This window comes from Dipodomys spectabilis, unplaced genomic scaffold (genome assembly GCF_019054845.1).
Source record: "Dipodomys spectabilis isolate Male_0828 unplaced genomic scaffold, ASM1905484v1 ptg000178l, whole genome shotgun sequence".
Classification (NCBI taxonomy): domain Eukaryota; kingdom Metazoa; phylum Chordata; class Mammalia; order Rodentia; family Heteromyidae; genus Dipodomys; species Dipodomys spectabilis.
This window is the reverse complement of record NW_024870855.1, coordinates 10,304,475-10,316,692: the sequence shown is the minus strand read 5'-3', so window position 1 is coordinate 10,316,692 and position 12,218 is coordinate 10,304,475. Positions and strand designations below refer to the sequence as shown.

General features: G+C 40.1%; 1 protein-coding gene across 2 annotated transcripts in view; it reads right to left on the bottom strand.

Annotated features, from left to right (window-relative positions):
- Nucleotides 1–12,218, bottom strand: part of Aoah (acyloxyacyl hydrolase) — a 159,837-nt gene that overhangs the window by 132,680 nt on the left and 14,939 nt on the right. For both annotated transcript variants that reach the window (XM_042695065.1, XM_042695064.1), the window contains exon 2: nt 7,757–7,852. In XM_042695065.1, coding sequence (XP_042550999.1) covers nt 7,757–7,852 — 96 coding nt within the window. The remainder of the gene's footprint in view (nt 1–7,756; nt 7,853–12,218) is intronic.

Below are 12,218 nucleotides of genomic sequence, written 5' to 3'. Positions count from 1 at the left end.
TTTTGGAGTGTCTCACAGAGAGGAGATTCTCACAATGTAGTTTTAGTAAGGATTTGTTTTAGCACATCAGGGAAAAGTAGGGAGAAATAGTAAAAGAGAGAAGAAACATTTCCTGCTCCCATGTAGAAAATGGAAATTAAAGACTCAAAATGGCTGTTCTACCTGAGCTTTTATACTCTCTGAGCTGGGGACCACATGTGGCCATATTGAATATATGTGATCTTGTGGTCTAACATTAGACAACAGTTCTGGGTAGGTGAGGTAAGTATTGTTTATTATTCTAAAATATGGAGATCTTTCTGAGCCAACAGGGACCATAAATGAGTTTTAGGGCTTCCTTTCCCCAGATATGCTTCATTATTCTGTCTCTACCATTCATACAGTTTGCAGCTTTTTACAATTTCAAAGGAGAAATGGTAAATGCAGCTGCAGATTTTTCCATCCAAGTTCTTATTACTTATTATCTAGAAGTAGAAGTGGAGTTTAACTGTCTAGCCTCAGCTTACTTTCTGGTTTTAACTTCTTAGTCTAGATTTAATAATATAATCTCCATATCTTCTTATTTATCTATTTTGATTTATATGCAATACAAACCAAGGGCTAGATTGATAAATAACTCAGTTGTGCAAATAAAAGATTATCACTGGTAAACTTATTAAATTAAGTCAAAAACACAGACATAGGGATGTATCAAATCCTTATCAGAAAAAAAAAAAAAACAACAGGGCCGTGACCTTACCAAACAAGCTAGATTCAGGAATTACCTCCCCTTCCCCCAATACATTAAAGAAGAGACATTTAAATACAGTAGCACACACACATCAGGTCTGTCATCAGATCACCCCGGGCATACATCACAGATCTAATGGTCACCAAGTCTCACCTCTAGCCCCAGGGTTTCAACTCAGTTTAATCCCCCAGCCAGAAAGACCTTCACTCACACTTGACCTTCATCCAGAGCCAAGAAGCTTGGAATCTTCTCTGCTCTGCTCCTTGAACTAGCAGGGCCTTTGCATTCTGTCCTGAACAGCTCAGTGAATGGGTTCTTTATGTCAGTATCTTATCTAAACAGCTGTACAGGCTCTGCATCTGTTATCAGCTCTCTGCCTGGGCCTTTAGCAAGAACTCTTTAAATTCTGAAGCTGCTTTCTTAGCTTCCTGTAGCCCATTTACTACCACAAACTGCTATGCGTGATCTGAGAATGGATATTAGTCATTAAGATGAGAATAAAAGAACATATTTGTTGATTGGTGTGTGACTATCATGAGAAGTCAGTAATATTTGGTCAGTTAACGCCAATGAAAATGTTGTAACTTGTAAATTGCATTGTTATGCAATAAGGTCTGGCACTAGAGAAGCATACAAGAGTATCCACCTATGTTTCTGATACAGCTCATTACATAAATCACGGCTGGTGTGTTATAACATTGTCCAATGAGTGAAGTAAAAATTATGCTCTTGCACCTTGCCTGGTCACAAGAGTCATTTCTACAGAGGTAGTCTTGGAATAATGTGAGGGGGAAAAAAGAAAATGTAGCTACTCTGAAATGTGGCAAAGGCGGGTTAAAAAAAGGAACGATGGGCAGTCACCATACATTAAGTGAAATGCGCAATTAAAACCCGGTGCTTTCCGATTTGTAGGTTGTTTTCATGTGGCCCTCTGCTTCCTTGCTGGGAAGAGCTTTTGAGGTTTATATCTCCACTTTTAAGCGAGAACTTTGTGCTTTCAAAGGCTTGAGATGCAGCTGAAGTTAAAGTCTTTTTATCCAAGAGCTGATGTTATTTGTTGTAGACATTTCAACCTGCTTAGCATGCCTTATCTATCCCAGGTAAACTATGGTTCTATAGTATCTATTAATGAGAGGCTTGAAGCACTGTGAGACCAATTAACCACACAGCTACTTTCCAGGCTACTAATATTTCAGTGCCATCTCCTTTGAAATCTCCACGAAGTTTGAGCGCTCACATTCCACAGAGCTAAGATTTCTGCACAGGTGACCAGTGGGGTGGAATGGTAGCAACATGTTCAGAGCTGATCCCTAGGTAGAATGATTCCAGGAATCATGTTTCCATGAACAACTCTGAAATTCTTCTAAGATGTGTCCTAATGAAAGCTGAAGGCAGCTTCAATGGGGAAACGGAACGTCAGAAATGCTTTGCACAATTTGAAAACAAAAACAAAAACAGAAGTATGTCTTTTCCATGCCCAAGAAAGGCTTTGAGGGGATTTAGTGAATGCTCAAGACCATCGCTTACATGCCAGACTATTTAAAAATTAACTGTATGTTTATGTACATGAATCCAAGTCTACTCTCCATTCTCCAAGCTCATCAGATAGAAGACAATACAGGGTTCAAGTAGGCACTGCAGGCCAGCCAGGTCTGTTAGGAATTTTTAGGAGAAATTTTCAGCTAGGAGACTTACTGCCTCTGTCATCCTACTCAGCTCCTGTGGCCACGTTCTCTTTGGCATTCCACAATCATTTAAGCAGAATGAGGCAGTCATCTCCTCCTACCTCACCTCTAGATCTGTCAAGGGTAATGATTGCTTCACCTGAAGTCAGTCAGAACTGCTTTCTATCTAGAAATGCAACATTAATCAACAAAATAAACTCAAACAAGGAAGTGAGAGAGGAAATGAGAGTGATTGGGAAATATTGTAATTATTATGTGGAAATGTAACAATACAATTCCCTCTGTACAACTAGTGCAAACTACTAAATATGCTAAAAGAATCAATTAAAGAAAACCTTCTTAATAATAGCCTCCTTAACCCATTGAAATTATTCTAGTTAAAAATAAAAGGCAATATTGAAGATTCAACTATCAAGGCCAGGCATGGCGGCTCACATCTGTAATCCTAGCTATTTGCGAAGTGGAAATTGAGAAAACAGTGCTCCTAACAAGAGTCAGGAGTGGTCTTGTACACTTATAACCCCAGCCCTGGAGAAGTTGAGGTGGGAGAACCATAACTCGAGGTCTGTCTGACTGCATTGTAAGTTTCAGGCCAGCTTGAGCTATATAGCACGACCTCTCAATGCACCAATGGATCAAGAAAATGTGCATAGTGGGATTTTACACATCCATTTGGAAGAATAATATTACATCACTTTCAAAGAAATGGGTGGACCTGGAAAAAATTCTGAAGTGAAGTAAGTCAGGCTCAGGATTCATGTTTTCTCTCTCTAATTTATAAAACTGACTACCAGGCTCCTGCCAAGGATGGTGCCCCGCTGAGCTGAAATTGCTAGGTTTGGAATAAAAATCGAGCCGGATAGAAATACAGTTAAAAGAAATTCCAGATGGAAGTGGCAGGGGAAAAGAATCAAAAAAATCTGAGGAATAGGCTAACATATATTCATACATATACACATACATAAACACACACACACACACACACACAAATAACAGAAGAAGGAGCTCTGGACATTTATTTATTCATTTTTTTTTGTCAGTCATGGGGCTTGAACTATGGGCTTGGGCGCTGTCCCTGCACTCTTCAGCTCAAAGCGAGTGCTCTACCACTTGAGCCACTGTGCCGCTTCTGGTTTTCTAGTGGTTTTTATTGGAGATAAGGGTCTCATGGACTTTCCTGCCCGGGCTGGCTTTGAACTGTGATCCTCAGATCCCAGCCTCCTGGGTAGCTAGGATTACAGGTGTGAGCCACTGGCTCCTGGCTTGCTCTGGACATTTATAAAAACTATTCTGAGCCACCTCTTTCTAAGGGTGTTTGAAAACTAATCTCATAAAAATGAGCAACAAAAATGTATCTAGGTCAACTCCCATGCAAAGTTATTATAAGAAAAAAAGAATAAGAAACAGAATAGCTTCCCTACAGATAGTAAAAGCATGCCAGCAAAGTCAAGCCAAAAAGATGAAAATACAACACTATTTCAGAATGAGCTAAGAGGCATTAATAAAATGATATAAAATCTGGAAGAATAGCAGAACTCAGATTTTTTTTTAAAGTAAGACTGGAATAAAAGAACTCAGAGAACAATAAAAATGATCAAAGATAAGTTTAAACTCAAATGAACTCAAGAACAAGTGAAAAGAGTAGAGAATATCTTAAGAAAAAAAAAGGTGAAAGGAAGAATAATTTTAAGATTTAAAAAAATGGTGGCTTATGCCTGTCATTCTAGCTACTCAAGAAGCTTAGATCTGCAGATTGTGGTCAAAGATAAAAAATGAAAAGGACCAGCCTGAGCTACATAGTGAGTTGAAGAGCAATGAGAGCTATATAGGGAGAACCTGTCTCAACAAGCAAACAACAACAATAATAACAAAAACCCACCAAGATTTGGAAACCTAGCACTGTGGTAGAGCGTTATGTAGTATGTACAAATTGCCAATAACACACACACACACACACACACACACAGAGAGAGAGAAAGAGAGAGACAGAGAGACAGAGAGACAGAGAGAGAGAATATCTAAAGATTTCATGCTCATACTTCAAATTTAAAACCAGAAGTACAGATTTGCTTTTTTGTCAATTGCTTTTTTTTTTTTATCTTTATCTCCTTTCTTCTTGGTATACAGAGTCCTACTTACAAGAACAAAGAAATTGGTATAATTCAAATATCTCCTATGGCTATAATTCAAATATCTCCTTAGAGGCAGAGTGCTTGCCTAGCATGCATGAAGCCCTGGATTTGATTCCTCAGTACCACATCAACAGAAAATGTCATAAGTGGTACTGTGGCTCAAGTGGTAGAATGCTAGCCTTCAGCACAGAGAGGCTCAGAGACAGAGCCCAGACCCTGTGTTCAAGCCCAGGACCAGCAAAACAAAAAAAACAAAAAAAACCCTCCTAATTACTAATCCAATTTTAACTGCTGTCAACAATTATGAGTGTAGCAACAATGGCAGTACCAGAGCTGGTAGTTTAAGACTGATAGCTGTATTATACAGCGCATACCAGGTTCTGTTGATAGTTACATTCTCTCCATTTCCCTGTTCTTTGGAATTGCTGAATGCAAATTGAATTGGATAGCCATTATTATTCACCATTACCTAGAACATCCATTTTCTTCCCATCCACATTGTAAATATATGATTAACGTTCATAGCCACACTCCTGTGGAGTTATGTGTAAAGTTCTTCAGGAATGTCTCCAGAGAACACTATTCTCTCAATTCTTGCATGTTGGGAACAGCTGTCTGTGCCCTTTGGATTTGAAAATAGCATTTTTTCCTAGATATAAAAATCCTCGGGGTGTAATTTCTTCCCCTGATCATTTTAAATATACTATTTCCAAAAGCCTAATGATGATCACATTTTTCTTTTTCCTTGTAACTCACTTGCTGTATGTGCCTAGATGTTCAAAGACTTATTTTTTCTTTTGCAAAGTTTAGTTATCGATGTAGAAATTGTGTCAGGGTTAATTGTTGTATACTAGAGTTCTTTGGTATGCAATAGGACCTCTTAATATGTGATTTCAAACATATATTTTTAACTTCTGGAGAGTTTTCCTTTTTAGATATTGCTTTAGTTTTCTTGTGTTTTTTTTTTCCTCCTAGGATTTCTACTATCCATATATTAAATCTTTGCTGTGTATGTGAGTGTGTATCTGTGTGTCTATGTGTGTGTGTCTGTGTGTGTGCACGTTTGTGTGTGTCTGTGTGTCTGTAGGTGTACTGGGGATTAAATCCAGGTTGTATCCATGATAGGCAAGTGCTCTACTACTGACCTACATCTTTAAACTAGGAGTCCTCCTGCCTTCCAAGTGCTGGGGTTATAGGCATGCACCGTCACACCCAACTTAGACATTTTAGCATAGAATTACATATGAAGATGACCTCCAAATTGTGTGGGGAGACCTTAGAAAGAATGTATATTTGACATCAAGGAGCATTCCTGAGCACTCAGGCTGTGGTATTGAAATAGCATTTCAGAAACCAGTGCTTCTGAGAGAAATGACTGGTTTCAAGCCCATGGCAAGAAAGGGCTGATAGCCAGCTACTCCAGCTACCCAGGGAGCTGTCCGAGGTCATCCAGGTTCATGTCAAAACCACTCAGGAATGGAATCGAAGGGGCTCTCCCTAGCTCAGGTAAGAGTTGTTTGAGCTTCAATAGGAGAATAATCACAATGGACTGAAACCCATCATATATTCATGAGTTTATGATGGTACTTTAAAGAGAACTAACAAGTTACTTTGGGATGACAGTAGAAAACCAATGAATTTTCTTGAAAACAAATAAGTATAAATAATCATTTATCCTGCTTTTTCTACATATTCTATACCACTAGGTACTATGGGAAAGAAATGTCCTCTAAAATATAAAAAGGGAGGATATAAAGAAGTGGAGGGATTCTATTTCAATGAATAAATGGAAATTATATGATTGATTAGGATATTCCAATTTTATACTTCCTAATAAATCAATGATACCAACATTTGTTAGAATGACATACACATAGAGAGACAGACAGACAGACAGGAGACAGAATAAGAGAGAGTCCTTTATTGAGGCTTCTTGATGAAACCAAGCTGTACTATTTATAATCTTGGGAAAGGAATCAAATAAGAGGCCGAAGGGGCCTCAGATGGGGTGGTAGCTAGAACTTCTGGAAGCTTGCTATCTGTCTGGTCCTTCTTGACCTGGGCTATGATCTTTAAGAGTTTTTAACTTTCAATAAACTGTTAAAAAAAGACAAACATGGTATGTTTTTCTACCTTTGTTTTGTTTTACCCAGAAAAGCTTTTGAAAAATAAATCACAGATGCAAGAATATTCCACCCTGTTCCTGGAATCAGACGAGTGATTGGGCAAGTGTAAAATTAGGCAAGAACAATACTAAGTTCATGTCTAGGGAAGCAGTGGGGTAGGAGGGGATGAAACTAGGAGTAGGGAAAGCCAGAGAGTTTACCTGCCATGTTTTAATTTGACAAAGGAAAGAATGGATGGATGTTAACATCTTAACTATGATCAGTGTAGGACATCATAAGCTCGTGTTTGTCTATGATTCTTTCCTACTCTCTCTTTTTGCATTCAGAACCTTTTATCATGTGAAGGTGTATGTTATTGCATGCCATACATTCCTGAGAATAGCTGGGTGTTACACAATCAAAGACACAGTCATCATTTTTCCAACTATGTCATTTAGCCAAAAAAGTAATATAGGCTTTCTTGATGAATTAGTTCTCAAGGAATATTTTGACTCTTATTTTGACTGCTCACATAACAGTAGGAAATGAGTTAATATTTTCTTTCTGCTGAGACTGAAACACAAACATAAAGCTTGTTTGAGCCATTGATTAGTTCTTTGTTTTGCAAGACGGACAAGAGACTTTATTGAGACCTAACTGAAATCAATGGGATGGCCCAGATTACTTTCCCCTTTGGGGTCTGGAGATGAATTGTCTTCTTAGCCTATAGCAATGTCTGTGTTGGTAGGCTGGGAATTTATATACAAGTTAGCATCCAATTGTTGAAAATTATTCATTGTTTTGACTCTGTAGTACTTAGGGCAATGATCACCAAGTGGACGAATCATTATTAATGTGACACATAAAAAGACATTTGGCCATTAAACATTTTCTTCCCTAAATGTCAATAGCAATTCTCTACTCTGATGAAGAATTGAGGTCAGGAAAAACTGCCTCGAGTGGACTTTTTTATTTTATTTTATCTGATCCTCATAGGAATATCATCCATAAAAATAACCACTGTCTCCATGAGTTTGTACTGGGTGTTAGCTCACTCATGATAACTCATACATGGGAAGATGGAAGATGAACAGCAGGACTTACCTGGAAGATAGCCACATAGTCTCTCCATTGAAGCCTGGACAGTGGAGTTGTGAACTTGTGCGAGCTGTTCAATCACAGATACCACCAATACACACCCTGTGGGGAGCAGAAGAGAATGGCTTGTCAGCTGGGCCTCACAGAGCTGGAGAGAAGCTTATGGATTATAGGTCAGAAAGTCTGGGGTAAGCCAGGCACTGATGGCTCATGCCTGTTACCCTAGCTACTCACAAGGCTGAGATCTGAGGATTGCACTTTGAAGCCAGCCTGGGTGGTAAAGTTATTGAGACTCTTCTCTCCAATTAACTACCAAAAAGCTGGAAGTGAAGGTCTGGATCAAGCACAAAACTGGTCCTGAGGTTAGTTCTGAGCCTTAAGTTCAAGCCCCAGGACCGAGAGGAAGGGGAAGGGGAAGAGGGTAAGAGAGGGAGGGGGGGCGGGCGGGAAGGTGGAAAGGAGGGAGGGAGTCTGAGATTGTCAAACTAGGCAAAACTCAGCTTGTATTTGTGAGATATGTAACATGGAGGAGGTAAACTGTTCTGGTTTCATTTCCATTTCTTTTCTGATGATGTTTTAAAAATTGTTTATTATTTTGTTATTATTTTATCTTTAAGTAGTTGTACAAAGGGCTTTCACTGCTTAAATGACATAACACAAAGACAGCCATATAGAGAAGCTCAATGGGGTGGTTATTAGTTAGCATCCCTTCTCCCCTCCCTCCTGCCTTCCCTCTTTTCCAACCTCCCTCCCTCTCCCTCTCCTGCTCCTCACCCCTCCCAGCCCCCAGCCCCATGGTCAGTAGATGTATTCATTAGGAGCACGGCCACTTTCCATCCTGTACAAGTTTGTCCCATGAGTAGGACTGAGTCCTGAAGGTGACCTTGGACTCACCCTCCAGGCTTTCAGAACTGGTTTCCTTCTTTAAAAGTAGGTAATAAAAAGTTTCCCATGGGGCTACTGAGATAATTAAATGCGACGATAGAATAACTGTGTTTGCCTTTGCAATCAGATCTATTGTATTATCTCAAACTACAAAACACACAGCTTGTACCGATAAGTATCCAGAAGAAAATTTGGGTTAAATTAGGAATATCCTTTCCCTTGTTTCTATATGTGGTATGTGCAGTGCTCAGAGCACCTAAGCTGAGATTTTAGGAGTTTCTATCACCTGCTTTGATCTACTGGATTGCTGGGGAGGACCTAGAATCCTTTTACTAAAAGGAAGAGATTTTTTCTACAAGTTCTGTAGCTCGTCAAAGATCAGTAAGTGTGTGAAAAGAAATAGATTTCTTCTATTTCTATGAGAGAGGTGGGCACTTAGAGTTTGAAGGAGGCAAAGGCAGAAGTTGCAACATGAAATTAACTAGAAACTACTACAGGAACCTGAGCCATGCATAACCTGTTGCTATGGCAATTACAAATACCTTTAAAGCAGTAGACAACCATTATTACTCCATGCCTGGTTGGTGATGTCTTCCATAATTGCTAAGATGAAGCAAATGACAAAAGAACCTGAGTGATTTGGGGGACACGGGAGCATTTAGGAGGTGCCTTTAATAGCAACATGAAATGAATACAGACTCGATGCTGTTTTCTTCTTGGAGCACAAGGCAGTAGTGGGTTGTCAATCTGCTAGACTTCCCTGTGTTTGACACAATGGATCATTGGAGGGATGCAAAATGACAATGATAACTCTCCACAAAGAACCTCAGATTGTACAAATCCCTTGTTTTGTTTTCACCTCCCCCTCCACAAGCTCTGGTTTTCAGTATGCTGTTCCCAGCCTTCCCTGTCTTGGGGATCGTTGATCTTGAACAACCCAATTCTTAGTCAAGCATCACCAGCCACAGGAAACTCTAGCTTCCAATTCCAATCAGAATCTCCATATCTCCAATTTCCTGATTCTATGCATGGTCATCCCTCTGTATCTGTGTGTGGGGGGTCATTCTAGCCCACATAGACCCCCAAATCTGCAGCTGCTCAAGTCCCTTGTATAGAACAGTGTGGTGTTCTGCGTATAGATAACCTATGCTCATCATCCCTGATACTTTAAATCATCTCCAGATTATAATATTTAGTACGATGGCCATTTGTAACATTTAATCAAACCATATTGATTGTGGGATGATGAAAAAGACATTCTTTGCATGTTCAACGAAGACAATTTTCTTCGAAATATTTTAGATCTAAGATCGGGAGAATCTACAGTTGTGGAGCCTGAGGGGAAGGAGGGCTGACTTTAGTCATTGCCCGCCACTGGTGCTAAACACAGCACTGGCTTCTCCTTCAGACCTGGCTGTCCTGTGGGGCAGAGCTAGAGACTCTTCCCTCCAGCCCAGGTCTACAATCACACCTGGAACTAGAACATGGATGAGAAAATGCTTCCAGGTAACATTCATTGTTTGTACCTCTTTCTAGAGACATTTGCAAATAAATATGCAGGGCTATGCATGTAGCTAGAGAACATAGAGATGCTTCTTTTCTTTGTCTCTATGCAAAAACTGCATAGAGATTGGGGGAAAAAACTGCATAGAGATTGAGCCAATATTAGCAGAATTTTCCAGTATTGACTTTAACAGAGAAAAAGCATGTGTTCAACCAATGGTTATAGGAAATTCATGCTGGGCAAGAACACATGCTGAGGCCTGACAGCCCCTAGATAAACAGAACATGTCACAGGGGCTTGCAGTATGCTACCCCAAATCACACAAACTTGATGGCACTTGTCAGTCAATTGTTGGGTGCCATGTGGCTTTGCTGACACTGAGACAGAGCAGGTAAGAAAGTGAAAGGATAGACACTCCCAGAAGAGCAAGAATTGGTGGTGAGAACGGCATATTTCTCTATAGTTTTCACAATTTAATTACAGGAGCAAGCTCTCTCTCTCTCTCTCTCTCTCTCTCTCTCTCTCTCTCTCTCTCTCTCTCTCTCTTTCTCTTTCTCTCCCTCTCTCTCGCTCTCTCCCTCTCTCTCTCTCTCGTACCTAAAATAATTATGTCTTTCAATTAACAGCAAAAACCAGATGAGATGTGAGACTCAGAAAGCCACAGCTAGTTGAATGAAGCAGAAATACTGGACACACAGGAATGCTGGCTGGGATTCGACATTAAATTAAGGACAGTCCATTCCAGGGACCCTTTCCTGAAGAGTCTCGTGTCTTCTTTCTCTGAAGATTCAACCTTAGTCCATAATTGTTCTTGTTTTAATGCCTAATTTAGAGAGATAACTACAAGAGCAGGACTAGTTGAGACAAATTTGCTTTTCTTTTGAGTTCTACTCAGAGAATTCCCACTAAAGGCTCAGAGCACTGTTGGCTAAAATTGGGAAGCCCATAAAGTAGAGAAAAGCTGGGAAGAAAAAAGAAAGAGACAAAGAAAGAGAGAGAGAAAGAAAGCAAGAGAGAGAGTGTGTGGGAGAGAGGAAGGAAGGAAGGGAGAAAAAGAAAGAAAAGGAGGAAGGGAGGAAAAAAGGAAAAGAGGGAGAGGTAAGGGAGGGAGGGAGAGAAAAGAAGAAAGAGAGAAAAAGAAATCCAGACAGACAAGAAAGAGGAAGAAAGGAAGGTAAAGAAGGAAGGAAGAACAAAAGAAAAAGAGAGACGGGCTGGGAAGGTGGCTCAGTGGTAGAGCACTTGCCTTGCATGCATGAGGCCCTGGGTTCGATTCCTCAGCACCACATAAGCAAAAAGAAAAAAGCTGGAAGTGGCGCTGTGGCTCAAGTGGTAGAGCGCTAGCCTTGAGCTGAAGAGCTGAGGGACAGTGCCCAGGCCCAGAGTTCAGGCCCCACGACCAGACCCCCCCCCCCCAAAAAAAAAAAGAAAAAGAAAAAGAAAGAAAGAAAGGAAGGAAGGAAGGAAGAAAGAAAGAAAGAAAGGAAGGAAGGAAGGAAGGAAGAAAGAAAGAAAGAAAGAAAAATAAATCAAAGACCTCGGAGTCAAAGCAGACCTCTGAAAACATACAGGATGGAATAGGAGAAATCCTAGGTCTCCTTGGCACTGGCTGGAATTTTCTTAATAGAGACCCAGGAACACAACAAATCAAAGAAAGGTTGGACAAATGGGATTGCATGAAGCTGCAGAACTTCTGCATGGCAAAGGACATAGCTAGCAAGATCAATAGAAAGCCCACGGATTAGAAGACCTTCACTAGCCATACAATGGACAAGGGTCTCATATCTAAAATATACCTGGAACTCAAAAAATTAAATCCCCCAGCAACAAATCCTCAAAGAAACAACTTCCCAATAAATAAGTGGGCTAAAAAATTAAAGAGAAACTTCTCTGAAGAGGAAAGAAGGATGGCCAATAGACACATGAAGAAATGCTCAACCTCTCTAGCCATAAAAGAAATGCAAATCAAAACAACATTGAGATACCACCTCACCCCAGTTAGAATAGCTATAATCAAGAACTCTAATAACAACAGATGCTGGAGGGGATGTGGCCAAAAGGGAACCCTACTGTGTTGGT